General features: G+C 39.5%; 1 protein-coding gene across 3 annotated transcripts in view; it reads left to right on the top strand.

The window, feature by feature from the left end:
* MYO16 (myosin XVI) overlaps window positions 1–27,169 on the top strand; it is a 468,341-nt gene that overhangs the window by 389,262 nt on the left and 51,910 nt on the right. For all 3 annotated transcript variants that reach the window (XM_089693597.1, XM_089693596.1, XM_089693595.1), the window contains exons 24-29: window positions 6,476–6,551; window positions 8,712–8,884; window positions 13,322–13,402; window positions 13,555–13,760; window positions 21,836–21,938; window positions 24,613–24,709. In XM_089693597.1, the coding sequence (XP_089549723.1) occupies window positions 6,476–6,551; window positions 8,712–8,884; window positions 13,322–13,402; window positions 13,555–13,760; window positions 21,836–21,938; window positions 24,613–24,709 (736 nt within the window). The remainder of the gene's footprint in view (window positions 1–6,475; window positions 6,552–8,711; window positions 8,885–13,321; window positions 13,403–13,554; window positions 13,761–21,835; window positions 21,939–24,612; window positions 24,710–27,169) is intronic.

The following is a 27,169-nucleotide window of genomic DNA, read 5'->3' as shown; positions in this document are numbered from 1 at the left end:
ACAGTTAGGTAACAGTTCTTGTGATGCTGAAATTCGCATTGGCGTTTCAAAGTTTATTTTAAAATTAGAAGCTTTTTTTTAAAGAAAACGGTAGCTTCCACATACCTATGATGAGACATTCTCTTTTTCCCTTTTTAAGAATTACTATTATTATTATACAGGATTTATATAGCACTAAAGTTATTTAAATAAAAACAGCAGGCCATGGTAAACGGGCATTGATGTTATTTGTTATCACCTGATATTTTGTTGTTCCTTGCTAATAAATAAAGATTTGTTAAATCATATTTTATTTGAAAAGAAATGTATACACAATCCATGGGTGGATTGAACATTTGGAAACTCGGGCACTGCCCGAGGGCCCGGGGTCAGTAGGGGCCCCATGAGATGCCCCTGGTATCTTTTTCCTAGGCTTTTTTGAGTTTGGGCAAGGACACAGGGGCCCCATGATCCCCTATTGCCCAGGGGCCCCATGAGTTGTCAGTCCGCCCCGACACAAACACTATCAACATAGCCCAGAAATACACAATACAACAAAAATCCAAGACTAATTAATACAACCAAAAACTATTTACTTATTGTCCAGATAGTACATCAAATAAAAAATTAAATAGGAAGCTGCATTTATACTTATCTGTTCTTCCTCCTTGCAGATTTGTGTGGCTTTCTTGGAGCTGCACAGCCACCAATGAAAGTCTACCAGCCAGGCAGCTCCTTCTTCTGTGTCCACCATTGAGACACCTAATAGATGGTCTATTCATGTGAATGAATAGAATATTTCTATGCATGCAGAGAAGAAGCAGAGGCCCAGCAAAGAGTCTTTGCAGGGGTGAATTTGTGGCTTGCACTGGGATTTTGAAGGAACAAGGACAGGTAAATATAAGACTTTGGGAGTGAGGGATGCGGTAAGAGGAAGGTAATGGCAGGCAGCGGGTGCTAGGAGGCAAGTAAAAGATAACAAATTTCCAATTACCCTTTAAAAGATGTGTTAAATGTTATTGGTTAGCAAAATGTGTTCTGAATTGTAAAAGATGATAGGTGCAATAAAATATGCTGGTAACAATTTTCTCCTTTGCAAAATTGACAATTGGTCTAACTCAGAGTGTCTATGTACACTAAATGGACAGGTTTAATGAAACAAAAAAAATGCCTATATAAGCAGCTTCTTTTTGCCCAGTGTACATGGATACTTAAAATGTATTAGGTAGAGCCTGTCATTACTCCTGTAACTTGTAACATTTGAGACTTTCAAAAAATAATAGAAACTACACTGATTAACTTCCAGGAGGTGCTTGACTAAGAGCAGGCACATCACCACATTCAATGTTCAAACAGAGTTTCAGCTATGAAAGGTATAGACCAATACAACAGGTTCCATCTTAGATGTACGTACAGTATATTTTTACAGAGTACTTTTTGTTTACTGTATCTTCTTTCTGTAAAATATGTTTAATTTAATTATTTCAAATCAATTAAATCATTTTCCACAGAGAATGATCATTAACAAATACATACTTTCTAGCAAAATTAGATTAGTTCTCCCCAAAGCTGTTGTTAAATCTCATTTGCATGTAATCTTTTTAGTTAATCTCTGTAAAGCTTTTATTCAGTGAGATTTGTTAGCAGACAGAGCACTATTCTCAGAAATGCATTGCAATGTATTTTATAACTGAATGAACACAGAGAAAACTATACAGTTTATATCATTACATTACCAGAGTGGAGAATCACTACTATTAAAATAATAATTATTATTATATGATTAATATCATACAGGATTTATATAGTGCTAACAGTTTGTGAAACTTCTTAAGAAATAAAAGGGCAGTACAGTTACAATACAATTCAAGAAAAGAGGCCTCAAGAGAGCTTACAATTTAAAAGGGAAGGGCAAGTTATACAAAATGTAATATCTATAAAGGATGAGATAATGGAGGTAGTAAAATTCCAGTTGTTAGTTAGAGGTGGAATAGGTTTTCCTGAAGAGATAAATGTTCAGGGATTGCCTAAAGACATACAGAGTAGGAGACATCCGTATAAGTCGAGGTAGGGAGCTCCAGCCGCTATGGAGAAGTCCTGGAGGTGACCATGGGAGAAGGGGATGAGGAAGCTAGATTGCAAATGTTATGAAATAATTTTTTAAAGCGTTACTAAACCCAGGACCCTGCATTTACTTTATCTGGTCTCCCACGGTACACAGATCATGGAAGTACAATTATTTTAGTAAATATAAACTGGTAAATACCTTTCCTCATCAGTAGTTAGAGCAGTCTTGTGACTTCGCTCAGTGTTCAGCAGAGCACTGGGTAAAGGTTATAGGAGGAGTTTTCTTTCTGCTCTAGGAGTATGCAAAACCCTTGACCTCTGTCTGGGCAGTGCTGATCACATGGTTATGGTTCAGTCTGTCTTATCAGGAGATAAGACGTGGACATTTGAACAAGAGGAGGAGCAGAGAAGACAGGATCAAATGGCCAAAAGTTTACACAATGCAGAGGAATAACCCCTTAGGTTCTACAGTGAGTATAACAAGCATGCTTTACTGCATATACAGACTGATTTTACTGTTGTGGGTTTAGTAACACTTTAAGGATAAGAAATGTATGCTGGAATAACTATAGCAAAAAAGTTTCATAAAAGGGATTTATAACTGCAGTGTAAAATTGCTGCAATCAGTACACAAACAAGTATGTTTAAAAGGCAAAATACATTGGACTGATCTACTGACTTGATGCTGGACAATAGCAGAAAAACCGAGACATCACACTACACACTTAATTTTGTTGACTCTTTAATATTAAAAGGATGGCAGCAGACAACTCCAGCATTCAATTAAGTGCATTTGGCATGGCCTGATTCAGTGACATTGCAAAAAAGAGGAGATTCCCACTCTATTCATCCCTGGCTTCCATCATGGCCATTTAGGCAACCATAGAATACATTCCACCATTAGGGCTATTTCAACAGAGGATCTCTCTTTTTCATTAGTATTACTTTTGTCAGCAATTATTTTGAACCCTAACCCATTTCAGTGGTTGTCTCTTTTTAAATGGTGCCAGATATGTGTTAAACAAAACAAGACAGGAAGGGACAGATGCAGCAATAAAAGCAATGTGTAGAAGGTTCAGAACCTCTGTCTGTGTTTTATTTGTCTAAGCTATCTTGAGGAAAACTTGCTCTCCTTTGCTCTTAATGTGATGGGTAAAACACAATACAGGAGGAGGAGACATGTTCCTTCTCTGGAAACAGCATTTACAATACAACTATGTTTTAGCCATTCCTGAATTTAAAAACCAAAAATAAAGCTTGTTCTGGAGGTGGTTTGGGTTTCCAAGGTGAGTTGTAAAATGTACTCTTTCAATAAATTACCCCTCTTTTACACACCACTTGTTCTTCCTCACCTGGCTTAGAATATTGTACCAATGTGTAAACATGGTTATATGAGATTACCATATACTGTAGCAATTCTAGTAACAATTTAAAAAAGTATTTGTTATATGGGGAAATACGTCTTTTTGCCAATGGTAAATCTGTCCCTGACCAGACAAGTTGGTAGCATGAGGTCTAGTAGAGATTTACAAGGCTCAACTTGGGGATAGCCAACATGCTGCCAATATCCTTTTCAGATTAAGGGACCTGTCTTCCATGCAGCCTTTTACACAAGTAGTGAGACTTATATAAAGCATGAGGTCCATTGATGAATACCTTTTATTTATAATTTTTTTAATTCAGAGAAATGTTTGTCACCAATTTCAGACTAGAGTGCTGTTCCCCACCTGCAATTTTCAGTAAAGCATAACCTTCTGTATCTGTATAGGTGTTTGTTCCTAAATGTATATCTTGCTCCTATCTTTAGATCCTATTCAACAAACAATGCTGCCTTCATATGGCAACCAGTTTTTGATTATGCACCAATGGTGCACCAATGGTCACTATTCCATACTCTTGCTCTTGGACCTCTCCGCTGCCTTTGACACAGTTGACCACCCCCTCCTCCTCAAAAAACTCTATTTACTTAGTCTCCATGACTATACTCGCCCTTGGTTTGAATCTTACCTATCTCACCGCACCTTCAGTGTCACTTACAACTCTACTTCCTCCTCTTCTACTCCTCTTACTGTCGGGGTCCCCCAAAGTTCTGTCCTTGAACCTCTCATATTCTCAATGGGTCAGTTGATAGCTTCCCATGGTTTCCAATACCATTTCTATGCTGATGACATCTATCTATCTCTCTACTCCTCAGCTCACCCCATCAGTTTCAACACGTATCACCGATTTACTAACAGACATATCAGACTGGATGTCACTCCACTTCCTAAAACTCAATCTATATAAAACTGAGCTCATAATATTTCCTCCCCCACGTGCCCCTTCCCCTGATTTCTCAGTCAGGATCAATAGCACCACTATCAACCCATCCACGTATGCCAAGGTGCTAGGTGTAACCCTGGATTCTGAACTATCCTTTCAGGCCCACATCCAATCCCTGTCCAAATCATGCCACCTCAACCTCTGCAACATTTCCAGAATACGCCCCGTTTTAACCAATGATACTACAAAGCTCCTAATTCATTCCCTGGTAATCTCTCGACTTGATTCCTGCAACTCCCTCCTCATTGGCTTACCTTTACATAGGCTATCCCCCCTCCAGTCCATCTTGAATACTGCTGCCAGTCTCATCCACTTTACCAACTGTTCAGTGTCTGCTACCCCTCTCTGCCAATCCCTCCACTGGCTTCCACTCGCTCAACGAATAAAATTCAAAATACTAAAAACAACTTACAAAGCCATCAACAGCTCTGCCCCCAGCTACATCACCAACTTGGTCTCAAAATATCAACCAAACCGCTCTCTTTGATCCTCTCAAGACCTTCTGCTCTCTAGTTCCCATGTCACCTCCTCCCATGCTCGCCTCCAGTACTTGTCCCAAGCTTCTCCCATCCTATGGAACTCTCTACCCAAATCTGTCCAGCTGTCTCCTAATCTATCCACCTTTAGATGATTCCTGAAAATTCCTCTTTAAAGAAGTCTATCCTGCTTCTACCTAGTAAACCGCCATTTATTTCTTCCATCAGCTCATCCCCCCACAGCTATTACCTTTTGTATCACTCAACTCTTCCTCCTAGATTGTAAGCTTTAATGAGCAGGGCCCTCTGTTTCCTCTTGTACCAAATTGTATTGTAACTGTAATGTCTACCTTCATTTTGTAAAGCACTGCGCAAACTTTTGGCGCTATATAAATCCTGTATAATAATAATAAATAATATTGTAAGCTCGAAAGAGCAGGGCCCTCGAACCCCTCGTCTATTGCATTGATATTGTATTGTCTCACGTACTGTCCCCCCACTCTAATGTACAGCGCTGAGCAAACCCTTTGGCGCTATATAAACACTATATAATAATAATAATAATAATAGGATAGTGAACTAGATTAAAGGGTTCCTTCTGAATCCCAGTACATATAGAAAAGATATTTGCCCTCAACTGTTATCTGAATATATTTTTCTGGGGAGGGCAGGAGACCCACCATACCCTTGGTCTCATGGGTTTTGTGGAAGTTGCCCAGGCGGTACCTCTTTCCTTTGAGTGGCTGCTTGTATTTTCAGTCTAATCTAAACACTCTTTTTGATTTGTATTAAAATAACACTAGTGAATGACATGAAAATGCAGAGCTTAGACTAATGGTCTTATTTGGAAATGTGGTGTAACAAACAATAAATTAATCATATTTCCTTTGTTCTCGTCAAACCACTGTAAGAAGAGTGGTATTATCATTGTTCTTTGTACAACCTTATGGAATATGCTTGTAATACGTTATTATATGTAATGAATAATACAGCCACTAAACATGTGAAAATAATATGTATTTATAAGATATGAATTAGCTGTCAATTTGTTTAATCCCAGTGAAATGTAAACTAATAAAAACGCTTCCAGGTTTAACAAAGTATATTGCATATTTATGTATGTGCTTGCTCAGGGAATTTAACAAACACTTTTTCTCTATAGGCATTTTTATTTTACATGGAAACAAATAGGAGGTCCTGACAAGAGGATGTGTGTATTCATCCAGTTTATCTGTATGTGTTAGTATTCTAAAAAGTATATGTGCTAAAGGAATCCAACATAAATATGTATACTGGAAATGAGAAGACAATTACATTGCCTCCTTTAATTCTCTGTGTAAAGTATACAGTGCAGAGCTTGCTAATCAGTCTAGTAAAGAGATGTTACTTTCTCTCAGTTATGACTTATGTATCTAGTGTAGTGTACGTCATAAGAACTAGATAGATAAAGTTAGATGTTCACTTTAAACACACCACATTATTCTCACCATTTCATTTAGCCTATTTAGTACCATCTACATGTAAGCAGATACATTGTGACTGCAATAATACACATTATGATTAAAACAATATTGAAGGTATGAATATTAACACATTTATATGCAGTATTAATTGTGACTTTGTGCTTTCAGGTCACTTATGATATTTCTGGAGCAATTGAGAAAAACAAAGATGTTCTATCTCAGAATCTTCTTTTTGTCATGAAAAGTAAGTTAATATTATTCACTGTTACTTTTCAATGATAGGTTTCTTATGTAGTTTGCATGCGAACATTTAAAGAAGAACATTTACACAACTGCATTGGTCCAGCTTTGAACAATGTAACTATGTATATACTGTACCTGACTGATGCCCCTGGAAGCTAGTAGACACAGCTTCTCCAGTGATCTCCACTAGCTTCCAGGCCCCGTGCTGATTGACTGCCTTGCTACATTCTGAATAAAGGAGGTTGGCCTCTCAGGGGGGAACAATCCAGAGACTGCTTTGCATTTTCTGAATAAATGCAAAGCATTCTTTGATTGGATGACATGGAGAGCTTGATGTCAGCACCGTGCCTCTCCAACTGGTCCTAACAGAGAAAGCCTTGCATTTTACAAAATACAAAGCATTCTCTGAATGGCACCTGTACCAAGTGGCCAATTCTACTATGTTCAGAATGCATCAGGCCAGCCACTCAACACAGGACCCAGAACAAGTGGAGATCACTAGACAAGCAATGTCTACGTCAGTGATTTCCAGCTTCCAGGGGCATTGGTTAGGTGTGGTATATACATAGTCACATTGGCCCAAGCTGGACCAATGTAACTATGTATAAATAATCCATACCTGGAAATCCTCTATAAATGATCTAGAGTGAAGGCCAGCAGATTCCTTGCTAACAATGCATCTCCCAGTGCTCAAACCCTCTCTGAACCACTACAGTTCTTAATGGGATTCACATAACATTATGATAGTAAGACTTTATTATTTTTCCTATAGTAAGGAGGGAGGATTGAAACATGCTGGAAAGTCTCTGGCAGCCATAACAACACACTGTGGCCCACTAAAGTTAACCTACAATACCTGTTTCTTATCTGTATGTCACAGCCAATATTTTTGTCTGACCTGGCATTAGCTATAAATTACTACACTTAATGTCAGTAAGGATTTGTGGGTAGATCTTAAAATTAGTAGTAGGAATGTCACCAGGGTGGAAAAAAAATGTATGTAGTATTCAGTTATAGTAAATTAAAGTGAAACTGTGATTTGCCCATACAGGTCAAAGCAACAGGTTGATGTTAATGCTGGCCCTGGCCACCACAGCTGTGTGGATGCATATAATTCACTACCCTTCATCCAATGTGGCAGCACTGGTGTTTGGGTCTTCCTTGCCTTGCTCCACAGGTGGACAAAGCAAGGGCAATGCATACATTCATATTAAAATATATCTACAGCCAAACGTATTTTTGTTTTTTTTAATAGAGTAGAGTAGGGTTAGAATATCCTCTTAGGTTTATGTTGTTGTTTGTGTTCCTGCTGGGAAGCCTCACCACTTCTGTGATAATCCAAAATGTTGCATTGTCACTGGAACAGGAATAGAGGGAATATCTGCCAACAGGGAGACTTGTTCCTGTAACAACTGTCTCAACTCCATGCACACTAGTGTTTTTTTTTAAACTAACAAAATGCTGAAAAAAACACTGGATAAATGCTGGTAATAGCGTTTTTTTAGTAGTGTCTTAGGAGCATTTTAGAAGCGTTAGTGTTTTATTAGCATTTTTACAGTACATGTAGAAAAAGGTTATTAGGAGCGTTTGGTGGTGTTTAATAGCATATAGTGTTTTTTTCTGCTGGAAAAACACTCCAAAAATCTACAAAACCAATTTTTTTTCTGCTCCTAGACGCTGAAGCTCAAAAAACGCTAATAGCCTAAAATAGTGTGCATGGACACATAGAATGACACTATTTAGCTTTTAGGAGCAGAAAAAAAGTGCTAATAACAGCTTATAGGAGCTTAAAAAATTATAGTTTGCATAGAGCCTAAGAAACGATTTTGCTTTTTATTATGATTTAGATCAGTGCTTCCAAATTTTGCCCAGTTCTGAGCCATCATCGCTGTCTTTGCTGTTTCTGAATGCGACTTGTCCACCAAAATGCCTCATGTCCCACCCACAGTACTAGCATTCATCCACATACAAGCCCACACAGAATGTTTATTCCTCCTTTATGTAGTAAATGCCCCTAATAGCTGACAGAAGGGTACGTGCATTATCCCAAAAAACAGGTCTTCACAGAAAGCCTGAGCCCTGCAACACCTTACTTACAGTAACTGAAAGTACTGAGGTTCAAACCATTTATATATTACTAATTATTATTGCTTTCCCATAGCCAGTGAAAATGTGATAGTCAACCAGATGTTTCAGTCAAAGCTGACTCAAACAGGATCGCTTATACCCCTGTATCCACCTTTGAAGCTCAGAGGACCCAAAGCAGCCTTACTTTTTAAAAAAACACTAACCACATCACATGGAGAGACCAAAAAGATTCTGGAACTTAGTAAGGTAAGATCTAGCAATGTTCTGTTATAATATTTTCCTGTATGCATCAGTGCACAATGTTTATTACTTACACTTGCAATAGTATAACAGATAGCTGTGCTTTATCATTAATTTTTATTGCAAACCTAGAAACACACACAAGGCTATCTATTATACAATAATGGTTTTGAGTCAATTTTATTTTTGTCTTAAGTCTTTTCAGTTGACTGTTTTACATTATATCAGAACACAATGGACAAGATGCAGAATGTAACTCCCTTTCAACATTTAAAGGCTTTTTCACATAGGACACAAGACCCAATTCTGGAATTTGCTTTTGCTATAGCATTAATCTTCAGGCTGGTCAAGTGATCCTTTTTCATGAACCTGGTAGGAATGGACAGAAAGAAGACAGGCAAAGGATTTGGTTACATCTAGGGGGTGCTGGGGTGGGCTGTGCCCCCAGATTTAAATTTTGCCCCCCAGGACGGGTCCTGCCCTCCTCCCATGTACATTGTGCAATGCCTCATGAGCTTTCTCCCCCCTCCCTGCACTCAGCGGCCAGCCACAGTTATCTAAAGAAAATAGTCCAGAGAGGAGCGGCAGAGAGGAGAGGGCAGGGAGGAGATGTGGGCTCTCTGTGATCTCCAACTCCTGTCATAACAGTGATCCTCTATACAGCAGGTTACAAAGGATCGCTATTACATCCAGTGCACGGCTTCATTAATTCAGTGCACGGCTTCATTACCCACCCCCATCCACATTTCCAAGAGTTGATCAGTCTTTGGAAGAGATCGGGGGGTAATAAAGCCGTGTACCATTGGATGTAATAGCAATCCTGTATAACCTGCTGTATAGAGAATCGCTGTTATGAGAGGAGGGGGAGATTGCAGAGAGCCCGCATCTCCTCACTACTCCTGTTGCTCCTGTAAGATTGGGGGAGGGGGAGCTTGTAGAGGAGGGGTGGTGGGGGGGGCTGTTTGTGCTGGGAAGGGTAATTGGGGGGGACAAATTTGTACTAGAATTGGGGATGGGGGGGATTTGTACTAGGAGGGGGGATTTGGGCGGAAGGTTTTGTACTGGGGGGGAGGATTTGTGCTAGGAGGTGGGATTTGGGGAGAGAGGGTTTGTGCTATGAGTAGGGGGGAATTTGTACTAGGAGGGGTGATTTAAGGAGAGAATTTGTACCAGGAGTGGAGATTTGGGGAGAGGATTTGTGCTAGGAGGGGGGATTTGTATTAGAAGGGGAAATTTGGTAAAGGATTTAAGCTAGGAGTGGGGATTTGTACTCGGGGGGGGGGGGGGATTGGGGAGATAATTTGTACTAGGAGGGGGGATTTGGGAGGAGAATTTGTACTAGAAGGGGGGATTTGGGGGTAGAATTTGTACTAGGAGGTTGGATTTGGGGTTAGAATTTGTAATAGGACTGTAGATTTGGGGGAGAGAGTTTGTACTAGGAGGGGGGATTCGGGGGAGAGGGTTTGTGCTAGGAGGGGGGGATTTGGAAGGAAAGAGGATGTGTGCTAGGAGGAGTGATCTTTGGGGCATAGAGGATTTGTTAGGGATTGAGGGGATTTGAGCTGGAAGAGTGATTTGGACTGTGAGGATGGGGAATTTTTGCATTTTTGTTTGGATAGAATTTGGGTTTGCAGAAGGAATTTATGCTTAGAGGGTGAGCATATTGATTAGAGCTGTTTTTTCTTTTGGGGGGGGTGCAGTTTGTCACCTTCACCTTGATTGCTAGGTGACCTTGTCCCTGCACTGCCCACACTGCACACACAGCACTCAACAGATCTCCCCACACAACACATAGCTGAGATCAGATTCTTTACAGCCTCGATCTACACTATGTGTAGCTGGCTGAGTTGCAGTTCTGACCTGTGAAATTCCCTGATTGGATTGACAGCTGCAGTAGACAGCTACACACTGTGTGGAGGGATACCGATCTCAGCTATGTGCTGTGTGGGGAGGAGGAGATCTCTTAAGTGCCCTGCCAACAGTGACCCTGTCCTCAACTCTGCTGACCACTGTCTTCCGCCATGCTAACTCCTGTACCCTGCCCTGCTGACCCCTATCTTCTGTCCTGTTGACCCCTGTCTTTTGCAATGCTAACTCCTGTACACTGCCCTTCTGACTCTTATACACTGCCCTGCTAACCTTGCATCCTCTGCCCCCCTGACTATTTTTACTGCACCCCCAAATCAGACAGGCTAGATCCGGCCCTGTTTGGGATTACTTCATTAATAAAACAAACACCATCAAAAAACACCATTTAAACGAATGCAATTTGCAAGCTTTTTTTATCAAGAGTCTTTATCCACATCAGCAGAGATGTGACATAGCATCTTAGCACTAAATAGGGTGCCTATATTCTGTTTCCCACATTTCTTCAGGGAAGGTGATTGGCCAGGTATGGGTCAGAAGAGACTAACTTTCTCTTAACTTATGAAACAAGCTTGGATAATGTTTCCCCTGATATTATAGTTCCTGAACACATCTGCTCAGCACTGAGCTGAAACTGTCAATTACTAAGGATGGGCTGCATGAACCTAGACAGGAATGCTGAAGAACTCTGTAATTCAGTAGGCTGTATACCAAAGTATTAAATACTTTAGTGAGGTACTATAGTCTCTTTACAGTTTTGCTGTTCGATATTTAGCTTTGATTAGCTGAATATAAATATTTCTATAAACAATAAACACCTTTTTATTGTGTATAGTCTGTAAATTTACATAAGGACAGTCATACCTGCCCTATATATATTCAGGTTCTACTTCCTGCTAATTACCCACTTCAATACCCGGCACTTATACCCCCTTCCTGCCCAGGCAAATTTTCAGCTTTCAGCGCTGTCGCACTTTGAATGACAATTGCGCGGTCATGAAACACTGTACCCATATGTAATTTTTATAATTTATTTTCACACAAATAGATCTTTGTTTTGGTGGTATTTAATCACTACTGAGTTTTTTAAATTTTGCTAAATAAAACAAAAAACACCTGAAACTTCTGAAAAAAACACACTTTTCTTCGTTTCTGTTATACCATTTTGCAAATAAATAACATTTCTTCATAAATTTAGGTATAAATGTATTCTGCTACATTTCTTTGGTGAAAATAATAATAATAATTGAATTTGTATTTTTTTTCAAAATGTTTCTATTATTATTATTTTTCTTTTTTTTACTATTTTATTTTTCAACACACTGAGACCAAAGCAATACAATGTTACCATAGTAACATTGAACTACTCTGGACAAGTGATCAGGATTTTTTTTATTTTTTACACATTATGATTGCTAGTACCAAGGTATTTCATTGATATTTGCCATCCTTGATACTGAATGAAACTGATTCATTCAGTCTTTTGTTGTGAGTAGCTGTGATTGGGCAAAGCTGATCACATGATACAGATGGGCTGTGATTGGCCCTGTCCGTATCATGTGACTGCCTTGACCAGTCACACCTAACAACACAATTGTATACAATGGATGGCATGACAGGAAGCCATCCATTGTATACAATTGACATGTGATCTGCTGTGATTGGTAACAGCGGTCACATGACACTAGCAATGGGCTGTAGTGATATGTCATCGGCTGTGTCCCATGGACATAGCCGGTGACAAATCGTGCTGCTGCGCAGCCCCACAGCCACATGAGCGGCTTGTTTTTGACAGGACTAGTCACAACAAGGAGTGGCCCGCCCAGCCGTCAATCTGCTATAGGCCGGGTGGGAAGGTGTTAATGTTGAAGAATGACCTTCTTGCAATGCAATTTTAAGGTTCAGGTCTGGTGTATTAATAAATTTACTGGCACCTCATGGAAAGGTCCCGGAAACTACTTGCGTTCAGGCCCTTTCTGATCATGTGACCACTGTGGCAGCCAATCACCCTAAACCCTGCCCCACCTCCCGGTGTCACAAACCCCTTAAAAGCCTGGGAGGCACCAGCACCAAGGGGTTAAAATTGCTGCTTACATTTTACTTGCTCATTTCTGAAAACTTCAAACTTTTTCCTTTTCTCTGCAGAGCGTTTTCTGCTATACAGAGGGGTGTGAGGAGTTAATGGTTATCATAATAAATTCTGTCTGTACTGTGCTGGCAAATTCATTTTCAGCTGTATACTAGACTTGGGTTGATTTACTAAAATAGGGGAGTGCAAAATCTGGTGCAGCTGTGCATGGTAGCCAATCAGCTTCTAATTTCAGCTTGTTCAATTAAGCTTTGAGTAAAAAAAACAAAAACACTGAAAGCTGAATGATTTTATGAAGAGCTGCACCAGATTTTCCATTCTTCAGTTTTAGTAAATCAACCCCATTGTGTTGAACGTTATATTTTATGTTCTTTCTGGGGCAAGGATAGATGTAAGTGGGATAGTACTCTGTGTAAAGTCCTGAGGAAAATGTCAGTACTTAATAATTGGTGGAAATAAAATATATTTTACATATTTTTCCTTATCAGTTGTTGAAAAAAAAAGGATCATACTCATTTATTCAAAAGTTGGATCGTGGAGGCCCCACTACTGTGACTATACAACTCAGGGTAAGTAATTTCAGTATTTATTTATTTTTTTAAATTGGGTTGTTCCCTTCCATTTGATGGCAAAGGAAAGGAAAGATATGTACATGGATATGTATATGTACAGTATGCATTGTTTATATTTCTAATGACCAAGGCTTGTCTTAACTGTGCAGAAATCTCTCACAGAACTGATCGGGAAGATACAAAGCAGCACACTTCATCTCATGCATTGTATTAAGCCTAATAGTTCTAAACTGGCAGAAACCTTTGATAATTTTTATGTGTCAGCACAATTGCAATATATTGGAGTGTTGGAGATGGTGAAAATTATACGTCATGGTTATCCAGTACGTTTGGCTTTCCCTGACTTCCTATCAAGGTGAGATTTAATCTTATATTGTTAGTAATAGGACAACAATATCATATACAGTAAAATTGGTGATATACAGTACCATTTTTAAATAAAAACATGAGTGAGCGGGCAAAACATATTTCTTTTATTTCTTATGGGATTCATTTTCAACTGCAGGTCATAACTGATGTGAATGTACTAATATATATATATATATATGTATACACACATGTAAAGCACTGCGTAAATTGACAGTAAATACCTGTAATAAAATAACAGAATGGCACAATCAGAAAATAAAACATGGCAACAAGTAAACAAATTAAATTACCCTGTGTTCAAAAGTCTGCATACCCTTAGTTCTTAATACTATGTATTGCCCCCTTTAACATCAATGACAGCGTGCAGTCTTTTGTAATAGTTGTCGATGATGCCCCAAATTCTTGCAGGTGGTATAGCTGCCCATTCATTTTGGTAAAATGCCTCCAAGCCATGCAAAGTCTTTGGTCATCTTGCATGAACCGCACACGTTTGAGATCTCCCCAGAGTGGCTAGATGATATTAAGGTCAGGAGACTGTGATGGCCATTCCAGAACCTTCACCTTTTTCTGCTGTAACCATTGGAGGGTCAACTTGGCCATGTGGTTAGAGTCATTGTAATGCTGGAAAGTCCAAGAACGTCCGAAGTGCAGCTTTCGTGCAGAAAAATGTAAATTGTCTGTCAGTATAGTATTTTCTGATAACATGCTGTATTCATCTTGCCATCCATTTTCACAAGATGCCCTGTGCCTTTAGAGCTCACATACCCCCAGTGAGCTACCACCATGCTTCGCAGTGGGAATAGTATTCTTTTTGCTATAGGCCTTGTTGATCCCTCTTCAAACATAGCACTTATGGTTGTGACCGTAAAACTCTATTTTGGTCTTGTCCCTCCAGAAACTGAAGCATGTCAAGGTGTTATCAGGCATATTGTGGCCAGATTTGTTTTGTGGCATTGGTGCAGTAAAAGCTTTTTTCTGGCAACTTGACCATGCAGCTTGACAATCGTCGTATTGTACTCCTTGAAACAACCACACCATCCTTTTCCAGAGCAGTCTGCATTTCTCCTGAGGTTACCCGTGGGTTTTTCTTTGTATCCCGAATACTTCTTGTGGCTGCAATCTTTCTTGGTCTACCTGACCTTAGCTTGGTATCAAGAGATCCCCAAATTGTCCACATTTTAATAAGTGATTGAACAGCACTGACTGGCATATGCTTTGGACATAATTTTTATATTCTTTTCCATCATTATAATGTTCCATTACCTTGTTACACTGGTATTTTGACAGTTATTTTCTGCTCCTCATGGCTCAGTATCTATTTATACACACACTTATTGCAATTTGAAAAGCCACAGATGTGGGAAATTAACCTTTAATTGCCATTTTAACCTCTACTGTATGCGTCACCTTCTGTATCTGAATCAAAGCCAAGCATTCCAGGGTATATAAACTTTTATCAAGGCCATTTTGGTGATTTCTGTTATGATTATGATTTAAAAAGAAGCCAGACAGCTAGGTGATAATAAATGGCTTTATATGATCACTATCCCTAAAAAAAATACAGTTTTTGGGCACAATCAGTCATATTTTCAATATCAATGCCAGAATGTCATGATTTCTACCAGGGTATGCAAACTTCTGAGCACAAATATATATATAGATATAGATAGAGAGAGAGAGTATAAAATGTATAACTGTATAAATGTTTTTACATTTCTAATTTCCTAGCAGTTAGAAATACAATACTATTATTAATTGAACCATGGGTCCAAAACTACAGCAAATGAAGAGTCTATCAGCATTGTTGACTTAGGAAAAACTGTCTGTTTCTATGACAACTAAATTCCAAGTTCCATGCATTGGCATAATGTATTTTGTTCATATGAATATGTGTGCACATGTGCATGTTAGTATGCTATTATTTTTTCCCCTGTAGATCACATTATTTTTTTTATTTTGCAGTATGTTATCATACCCTACATATAACTGATGACAATGGGTTTTGCGACGCTATAGAACAGTACAATTAATTTGGAATATGTTTACTGAATATCCAATAATGTGCTAGTAAAAATCCCTTTTTTTCTGTCATACATTAGGTATTCTTGGCTTCACTAACAATTTCTTTGCAATGTGAACTTACACTTCCCAAAGTTAACATTCACTTAACAAACCTGTTTAATGGGTGTAATATAATTAGTATTTTTTTAATGTGTGTATATATATATACACAGTGGGGATCGAAAGTATGGGCACCCCAGCTAAAAATTTGTATTAATGTGCATAAAGAAGCCAAGGAAAGATGGAAAAATCTCCAAAAGGCATCAAATTACAGATTAGACATTCTTATAATATGTCAACAAAAGTTAGATTTTATTTCCATCATTTACACTTTCAAAATAACAGAAAACAAAAAAATGGCGTCTGCAAAAGTTTGGGCACCCTGCAGAGTTAATATCTTGTACTGCCCCCTTTGGCAAGTATCACAGCTTGTAAACGCTTTTTGTAGCCAGCCAAGAGTCTTTCAATTCTTGTTTGAGGTATCTTTGCCCATTCTTCCTTACAAAAGTCTTCCAGTTCTTTGAGATTTCTGGGCTGTCTGTCACGCACTGCTCTTTTAAGGTCTATCCATAGATTTTCAATTATGTTGAGGTCAGGAGATTGTGAAGGCCATGGCAAAACCTTCAGTTTACGCCTCTTGATGTAATCCCCCATGGATTTCGAGGTGTGTTTAGGATCATTATCCATTTGTAGAAGCCATCCTCTCTTTAACTTCAGCTTTTTCACAGATGGCATCAAGTTACCATTCAAAATTTGCTGAAATTTTATTGAATCCATTTTTCCTTCTACTCATGAGATGTTCCCTGTGCCATTGGCTGCAACACAACCCCAAAGCATGATTGATCCAACCCCATGCTTAACAGTTGGACAGAGGTTCTTTTCATTAAATTCTGTGCCCCTTCTTCTCCAAACGTACCTTTGCTCATTCCGGCCAAAAAGTTCAATTTTAACCTCATCGCTCCACAGAACTTTTTTCCAAAATGCATCAGGCTTGTCTATATGTTCATTTGCAAAGTTCAAACGATGATTTTTGTGGTGAGGACGTAGAAGAGGTTTTCTTCTGATGACTCTTCCATGAAGACCATATTTGTACAAGTATCTCTTTATAGTGGAATAGTGTACCACAACTCCAGTGTCTGCCAGATCTTTCTGGCGGGATCGTGCAGTCAAACGTGGGTTTTGAACTGTTTTTCTCACAATCCTGCGAGCTGTTCTGTCTGATATTTTTCTTGGTCTCCCAGATCTTGCTTTAACTTCCACTGTTCCTGATGACTGCCATTTCTTAATTACATTCCGAACAGAGGATATTGACATGTGCAAACGCTTTGCTATCTTCTTATAGCCTTCTCCGGCTTTGTGAGCGTCAACTATTTTAAGTTTTAGTTTTCTAGACAACTGCTTAGAAGAACCCATGGTGCTGATTGTTGGGGCAAGGTCAGATGAGTCTGGGCATTTAAAACCTTTGAGATTGACATCACCTGGTCTTCCCAGACGATGATTGAGAACAATCCATGACACTGGCAGATCTCAGCTTGGCAAAGGGGGCAGTGCATTCTATAAATTCTGCAGGGTGCCCAAACTTTTGCAGACGCCATTTTTTTGTTTTCTGTTATTTTGAAAGTGTAAATGATGGAAATAAAATCTAACTTTTGTTGACATATTATAAGAATGTCTAATCTGTAATTTGATGCCTTTTGGAGATTTTTCCATCTTTCCTTGGCTTCTTTATGCACATTAATACAAATTTTTAGCTGGGGTACCCAAACTTTCGATCCCCACTGTATATACAGTATATGCATTTGCTTCCAAACACATACCTTAGATTGTACACCCCTTGAGGGTTAGGGACTGATGTGAATGTACAATATATATGTAAAGTGCTGCGTAAATTGACGGCGCTATATAAGTACCTGAAATAAATAAACACATACACCATAAAAGCTCCTTTGCTGGATGAATCTGCAAGGACCAGTTTACCAGAAGAGGTATCTATTTCTCTCTCCTGCTTCCCTACACAACTCTGCAGAAAGGATAAGGGGTAAATTGGACTCTCCCCTACACTCCCTACACTCTACAGACCCCTGTACTCTGCCCTACATGCTACTGACTCCTGTACTCTCCCCTACATTCTACTGCCCATTGTATTCTTCCCTATATACTACTAAGCCCTATACTCTGCCTCACATACTACTAACCCCTGTATCCTGCACTACATACTACTGACCCTTGTATTCTGCCATATATACTACTGAGCTTTGTATTCTACCCTAATCACTGCTGACTCTCAGCCCTCTGTCTTATGCACTACTGACCCCTGTACTCTGCCTTACATACTACTGACCCCTCTACCTTGCCTTACATACTACCCTGCATTTTATCTTAATTTCCACTAATCTCTGCACTCTGATTTACATACTTACTCCTGACCCCTGCACTCCATGTTTTACTCTCACTAATGTCAAAGTACTTTTTCCTCCCTTCTTACTATAATAAAGGAATTAAAGGATAATAATAATATTAATAATAAAAGATTAGCCATGTATGGGTTAGTCCCACCCTCTCCCCTCCAAAGGACCCCACTCCCATAAATATTTGCTCCTTGCCAGAGGCCGTGTTCCATAACTAGCCTACTCATGGCATTGGGAGGGTACTCCTGCTGCCATGGAGTTCATTAGGAAAGGAAAAATACGGTATGTATTTGATAGGAAATTTCCCATTTTCTTGACAAACCCCATGGCCATGCCTCCGGAAGCACCAAACCCTTAGCTCTGTAGACTATATTGATGGCCTGGACAACCCAGGCCATGATTGATCTGGGAGAAGCCAAGTCTCCCTTACTCTTCCCATAGAAAGGGAAAAACCTACAGAAGGATGTTGTGACCTGCAAGTACAGCCTCACCTACATCCAGGGGGTGAACGTCATCGACTCCCAAGGCTCTAAACATTGGCAAGACAATCTCCTGGTTCTCGTGGAAGACCGAGGTCACTTTAGGATTAGAACCTAGCATAGGGATGAGGACCACTCGATCCGGGAAGAATGTTGAGAACAAGCAGGAGGTCCTATTTAGGGAACCTTGGTTTTCTCTGGGGCCTCAACCTTACTGCTCCCTTGAAGAATTACCGGATCAGAGAGTGGTTGGCCCATGATGCTCCAGTGAAGGCTGAGGGTGCTGACTGACAGTGGCAGGTCCAGGCCTGACTGTAAGAACTCCAGGACATCCTGAACCCTTGGATTACTAAGGATACACCCGCAGATATAGTCCACAAACATAGACCAGACTCTTCCATAGACCCTGTTGGTACTTGGTCTCCTGGCATTCATCAGGGTGGGGATGACTTCAGCAGGACAGCTTAAGGCCTCCAGCCTCCCCCTCTCAAGAACCAGACCATTAGATGAAGCCAGGCTGGGCAAGGGTAAAAAAAGGCCCCCTGCAACAGCTGGTCTGGCTTGAGAGGGAGAGGAACCGGATCCCGAAAGCTGAGGTGCGTCAATAAGGCAAACCATAGTCTGCTTGGCCAGTACGGAATTACGGCCACTACCTCCACTGCTTCTGCTCTGAGCCTCTGAAGAAACCTGAAAATGACAGGAACTGGGGGAAATGCATAGGCTGTACAAACCTCCACTGACCTGTCAGAGCATCCACCCCAAAGGCCTGGGGACAGCGATTCCTGGTGTAGTGCATCTCCAGTTTGCTGTTGCACAGGGAAGTAAACAGGTCGACTTCTGGACTGATCCTGAGGTCAGTTGAAAACTTCCGTGTTGACAGACCACTCATTGTCTAATTGAACCCTGGATAGGAAGTCTGCTTGCAAGTTTTGGACTCCGGGGATGTATACCACCGGTATGTTGGACAGGTTTCTCTAAGCCCAAGTCATGATTGGCTCTACTTCTCGCAAGAGGAACAGGCTGTGGGTCCCGCCTTGTCTCCTTATGTAGGACACTGCCGTCATATTTTTGGACCTCAGGAGGAAGTCCTGTAGGGCACAGAGTGTCGCTCACAATTCCAGGACATTTGAGCCCCCAACCTGTAGGAGAGAAAGCTCCACCTGCCCTGCGCTATCTCTGACTGGCAGAGAGTGCCCCATCTGGAGTTGCTGGCATTCGTTGTAATTGTGACTTAGGAGATGGGGGCAATCGAGTGGCAGTTGAGCATATTCTTCCTCTGTAGCCACCAAGGAAGGCTCTCCTTCATGGACGGACATCTATAAATGACCTGGCCCATGTTGCCTGGATTCCACTGTTGAAGAAAACCCCTCTGGAAGGGTCGTATTTTCCACTGTGTCCTCTTCACCATTGCCTCTGTGGACACTATGGTGCCAATGATTTTCAGGCATTGGAGGGTCCAAAGAAGCAAGGAGGACAGGGCAGGTAGTATTCAGCTCTGGATCACTGGAATCTTCTCCATGGGTAGGGAGATGGTAGCGCTGACTGTGTTGAAATGACCCCAACAAAGGAGACCACATAGCGTGATACTGTTTTTAAATGGAGTTTATTTCCACAAAGGAAGGTATAAATAAAAAAGAAATGACAACTGACCATATATTATTCAGGATGGCCACCAGCGGTGGCGTGATGTCTGGATGCTGTAGCCCCCCTATGAGTGCCATCATTCACAGAGCCTATTATAGAGGTGACCCGACGCTGTGATACCTGTCAAGGAACCCAGAAGGAAATACGAACCTGGCCTGAGCTTGGAGCAGATGACCTGAATATACCTGATGAGACAGTAGTAATCTCAAATGCATGTTTTTAGCGCGCTTCTGGTGAGTGCGCCTTTCACTTATTAAGTCACATCATCTGTCACCCCTGGATAAGAAATCCAAGCACTTTGGTTGTGATCTGACGAGATCCTCATGTTCAATTGTTTTGGACTGTTTTATCACCACTACCACCACCATGTGGTTAGGATTATTCTGCACTTTATATATATCTAATTATTTTTTCATGGTTTAGCTACTCTATATACTATTTATATTATTCTGATCTTGGCACTGCATCTGTTTATATTAACATATGTATGCTGCCATGGACTCTGTCAGAAAAAAGGTTTTTGATACAATGATTATTTAAAGCAAAAAACACTGAAAAGACAAATACTTAAAAAAAATGTGTGTGTGTGTGTGTGTGTATGAAGCATATTTTAACAGATTACAGTTACTCAAATCATCTTTTTTAGATGTATTTTGCCATTTTTTTCCTAAGTCAGCAAATAGCTATCACCACTATTGGAAGTTTGGCTAAGCCTATAAATATAGCTGTTAAGAAATTCACAGCTCAGATTAATTTTCCAGTCACCTTTGTAACACTATATGAATGTCTGCGATTGATAAGAGCCTATTTAAAAAAAGAGAACCAAGGATGATTTATTAAATAATATTTGACTATACAAATCTTAAAAGATCATATGCTGACACAACTACTCGCATGAATAATTTGTGTAGAAATTATAAATTAGAGATTGTGTGACCTGACCCACATAAATTACACAGTTCACTTCAGTATTGTGCTGAAGGAATGCTTGCTTTACTTTTAAAATTAGAAAGATAATGCATCCTATCAATAGCAATATATGCTGAAACTAGTATTTTCATCAGTACCCTTGATTTAAAATCATTATACTTATCAAATTTTCTGACAATGCAGTGATTATCCTTATTGCCTTGCAGCACTGAAAACCTGGCTTCTTGTATTTCTTTTTTTTTTTTTATTCCTCTTTACATACATTTTGGAAATTCCTCTGAGATTTTTATGGATTTCTTTCCATTTTCCAGTTTTCAACCACAGGAAAAATCAGTTTACAATAGTTTATATAAGCCTAAGATGGTGTGATTATAAATGTATTTACTTTTTAAAGTAATTGAAAGAACATTGAGGCTATAATTACTGTGATTCTAACCTATACATTTTATACTATTATACATATTTGGACTGCGTCTACCAATGGATCTTCATCTGCCATCAGCCTTCAATTACATACTAACCCTTCACTTGAATTGTAGGTATAAGCACTTAACAGAAATTTTAACAAGAGAGAAACACAAAGCATCACCAGAAGAGAAATGCCGCCATGTTCTTGAGCAATGCAAACAGCAAGGATGGCAGGTAAATCATAGTGAAAAAGTATTTACACATGGTAAATCACATTAGCACATCCCATTCTCTTTTCATTTTGTTCTTAGCTCTATATAATGTACTTTTTAGTGTACAGCAGCTCCATGGTGGTCAGTTTTCCATGTAATTCCCTGAGATACTCAATGGGAAGGCATTTTGTTCAATCAGTTTAATTTCACAATGTGCCTAGACCAGACTTTCTCAGCTACAGTTCCTCCATAGGTTGCTAGGGGTTTGTTTGAGCAATGAGACATTTCAACCACTCAGATATTCTTCCCATTGATGATTATGAATAAGCACTGAAGTTCTGTGAAACACATTGATGTCCTTGGAATCCTGTGTTATCTGTTACTATTATTTGAAATAAAGACATTTTATTCAAGCACCCTGTTGCAGAGTGCAGCCACCTCTTTCCTTTTTCTTGGAGGCCTATTGTTGCTGGAGGGGATCTATTTTTGCATGGGGGTTTATTGTTGCTGGGGAAGGTTCTATTGTTGCTGGTAGCAGATTTATCTTTGCTAAGGAGGATCTTATGTTTCTGGGGGGGGGGGTCATTTCTTGCTAAGAAGGATCTAATGTTGAGGGAGGGGTCTTTATTTCTGGCTGCTGGAGGGTTTATTGATGCTGGCTGCTGGGAGATCTGTTGCTGCTGCCAGCAGTCTATTGTTGCCGGGGTGCATCTATTGTTGCTGGAGGGTCTATTGCTGCTGGGGTGGATCTGTTGTTGCTGGACATGGTCTATTGTTGCTGGAGATCTATTTTACTGCTTTTGTAGTTATCATTAAAAAATTCCATGCAAATTATTTAAAACCATAAAATTATACTTGGCTCTGTATTCTCCAAAATGGGCAGTACTGGGAGGTGAGTAGGGGGTAGACCCAAGGGATGGTGCTCGGAAGTGGCTAGGGGGTGGAGACAAGTGTGACACTGAAGTGGGAAGTTTCTGCACATATCTTCTAAGAAAAGTCCTGTCAATAGGTAATTACAGGTCTCATCCCTCCCTTTATCTGTGATTGTACAGTAACTTCTTCCTCCTCCAGGCTAAACTTTGCAATACAGGGACTATAAGAAGCTGATATGAAATCAAGTTCAAGTACTTACACTGCTTGCATTAAAAAAAAATACATGTAAAAACAAGAACAAACATTTTATATATTGCAGCTTACTAGTACTAGGTTTTATTTTCACCTGGTGATTTTGCCTATAACTTGGATGAGCCAACGATTCAGCCCGTTTCATAAAGGTCTCTGCATCTGACCTTGGTGAAAATACAGCAGTGGTAGTAGCCCCTGTGTGTATAGGGCCACATGGCTCAGTTCGCTGTCTCTCTCTTCACTTTCTCCTTCTTTTGGGGTTTCAAAGTCAACCTCTCAGAAACAGGAAGTGCCAATACATAATTATACATAACACTGTAATAATAGCAGTTATCAGTAGAGGGCAGCAGATCCCTACATGTATATACAACCAGAATACTGAATTGTCAGTTCAGTACCTGGTTAATAGGACTTACTGCAGTGCCCAACTATTCAACTGAACACTTGAGTTCCTGAGTGGTGTTCCCACTCAATACCAGAACAGTATACTTGTTTAAATTCTTTACATTTGTATACATTCTGAATTATAGAAGTGCTATGATCAGTATGAAATAATACAAGGCATAATTCTGTCTGTGGCTCTTGCACTGACATGGACAGCAAGAAACAAGACAGAGGTAACAAACCACAATTTAGAGCTAAAAAACAAACTAACTTTTTCCTTACTGGAAAAAATAACATAAAGAAGCTTGTTTAATTGACTGATTGGCTAGTTTAATAAAAAAAAAATCTGGTCTGCCCAGAAAGCCATATAATAAAATCAAATACTGCTTATGCCTAAAATAATTTGTCTTTTGTCTATATTGGTGCTGAGTGATTAGTGATAAGTAGACAGTGCCAGATTCTCTGTCTTGTATAATAATTGACGGATCTGCATTATATGGCTGCTCTAAAGTCAGTTACTGAAACAAGCAAACATAACCAACTCAAATATTTTTAGAGAACACTCCCAGTACAGTCTAGCAAGGGTCATCACACAATTCCACCAGTCATCAAGGAAGAAAATCAACCAATGGAGCTAGATTAAATCTTGCTTATTGTATACTGAACCATATCAGTCACCAAAACCGCAGAAATTGAGACTTCTTTGTTAAAAAGACCTCTCAAATCAAATCAGGGTCATACTGCTGGGTTTTCTTATCTATGGACACATACTCCTATCACACAGGGGCGTATTTACCACAAGGCAAACAAGGTATTTGCCTAGGGCGGCATTTTTTAGGGGGGCAGCACTGCTCCCTGGAAGAAGGGACATATGTGGCATAGGGACCAGGTGGAATCCAAGAGAGGCTTCGGGCTGCTTGATGGTGTATGCAGAGCCCAGCTGCCGTTTCCAGGGATGTCCAGAGCTGTGAAGGTGAGTGTCCTTCTCTCTGTAGCCATGGGGGGGTGAATGGTAATGGAAGGCTCTCTCGGGTGGGGGGATGGGGCAGGGGTGCTGTTGGTCACTGTCAGGCTCTCGCCGTGGGGGGCGTCTGATTTTTGTGTTGCCTAGGGCAGCACAAAAACTAAATACACCACTGCTATCACAGGCTATTTAACAGTAACACATTTATATTTACATGTTGCAGATTGGTACTCGCAAAGTGTTTATGAAATATTGGCAAGCTGATCAACTTAATGACATGTGTGTTCAGCTGCAGAGGAAAATTATACTATGTCAGAAAGGTAAGATTTTTTCCATATTCACTTTATTATTACCAACAAACAACTGACTTCGACATGTAACTTCTACATGCAATCACCACTATCCATTAATTTGGAAATTTTGCACTGATTTACTGAACACCAAATAATTTGATGTAAATGTAACTGTGCAAAAGTTATTTTTTAACACAAATATTTTGAAGCACATTTTGCAAGATTAGTTGAACATGATATCAAAGAGCAAGTAAATACCGTAGCTAGTGTTAGATGTCCAACACAAATGCAGCCACATTTTTAAAGGCATCCGTTTGTATGATTTTCTTATTAAGCATAGACGTGTATTGGTAGATAGTTTCCATGACAACCATTTCACACAACTATATCTTCTGCTGCAATATACACAGCCCATGGGGCAAAAGTAATTAGGTTTTTACCCTACTGTACTAAATTACTATTTATCTAAAAAAATAGTTGTCAATTCCTGTTAAGCTCTGGAATGAGCGCCCCTATGAATTAATATTCATAAATGCCATAATTTCTACAGTATATGTTAACTCATGGGTAATATGGAACATTTGTCATGTACTGTATCTGCATTCAGTAATATTAGAAGCGAGTAAGAACAGGCAAAACAGTATATAAAATTTGATGGTTTATTTATTTTTGAAATTGGTTATGTAGAATCACAAGCTTTGTCATATGGTAACTTGCCACCTGACCATATTAGGAATCGTATCTTTAATTCTATATTGTTTATTTACCATTGGGTACTGGGGAAGTTTCATGATATAAAACAATACTGTAAGTTGTTCCAAATATTCTCATGGGTAAGTATCAAGAGCGTGCCAACATCCCAATTATAGGTTGAAACTATTTAGCTACAGCAGAGATATTGGGACTATCCTGGTAACTGAAGAAATATCTAAGGCATCATTTCAAAGTGAAAATATGAATCTTTATCACAACAGAGTAAAAGGAAATATTGTATATACAGTACATCCTCATACAAAAACACAAATAGGCCTAGTTATTGCAGTATATACATAAAAATTAATATCATCTGCAACCCAGAGTGTCTCCAGATAACCATATAGGTTATATGCAGTATATAGTATATTGTAGTGGGACTATATTTTCTCTACATTTCATTAAATTCATTCATGTTTTCAGGAGAATATGGACAAATATTGTATGATGAAATATTCTTATCATACATATATTTTGAGTTAAAACATAAATAACAAGCACCAGTATTTACTTACATTCATGTTGTAGAAAATAGGCCTATAATAAAAAGAACCTCCTAGAGTGCAGCAAAACTACATATAGCATCAAAGAACACACTGTTTTAAGATAGAGCTAAAGAGGATACAAGATGGTAACACCTCATGCTTGGTTAACACTAGTGTAGTTTTGCAGGACATGGCATGGCAGCTCATTTATTTGAATGGACTGCAGTACCTTGCAAAACGCAGTATCAAGGTCTCTGCACCTTTCCAGAAATCTCATCCTGCACTGGGGACTGCACTACAGTGTGGCTCCCAGTGCAGGTGTGATTTCCAGTGCAGGCGGCCTGTCATTAAGAGTAACACTCATTGAACAGAGCGTCAAAGAGCAACCATGCACCTGTCACCCTAGAGTGCTAAAGATGATATTGCAATCTTTCACATGTAATTTTCCATTGAACACCATCCTATATGACAATATCTGATATATAGAAAATGCAGGATTTTCAAATCTAGTAATAAAATCTAGTTGCTCAGCTAATGTTAACATATCAAGCTAGAAATACATATATTTACGACTCATGAACAATTCCATAGGGGGGTAGAGCACAGATTCCCAGTTAGGGTCTTCTAATATAATTCTGAAACCATCATATCATCCCAGGCTGTATATAATAGCTCTATAGAAAAAAAATCAGGATATTGCTACATCAATCCTATAGCAAGGGTATGCTATTCTCTCTAGTTCTGTCTCAAAGTGTAAAATATATATTTGAATGTCATATATAAACACTGTACAATCTCTCATGATGTTGTCACTGGTGCTGTAATGATTCCAGGTCAGATTATGGCCTTCCTTTATATCCCCCACCCTGCCCATGGCACTGCACAAAATGACCAAAATCCACAGCCCCTGAGCACCCTGATGTCATTGCACTGCCACAGATGTCCCAAGACATAGAATACATGCCAACCTAGACAATCTACCCACAAGGATGGAACCAATAGCCATACATCACCGCCCAGGAGAAGAGCCTACATCCACCTGACCTATAACATAGGCCTGTTCTGGATTCCCATAGATGAATAATGGAGCGAGAGCATGCTATAATGGCTCCTCTTTCGTCCAAAAGATGCCAGCCTGACTGGGAGTTTATATTCTATCTCCCCACAGAATCGTTAACGAGTCATAATTATAAGCATGTATTTCTAGCCTGATGTGTTAACAGTGGCTGAAAACTATATTGTATTACTA

Source organism: Staurois parvus, unplaced genomic scaffold (genome assembly GCF_062004578.1).
Source record: "Staurois parvus isolate SC_StPar_1 unplaced genomic scaffold, SC_StPar_1.0 ptg000634l, whole genome shotgun sequence".
Taxonomy (NCBI): Eukaryota; Metazoa; Chordata; class Amphibia; order Anura; family Ranidae; genus Staurois; species Staurois parvus.
The sequence above is the reverse complement of the archived record's forward strand: the minus strand, read 5'-3'. Positions and strand labels throughout refer to the sequence as shown.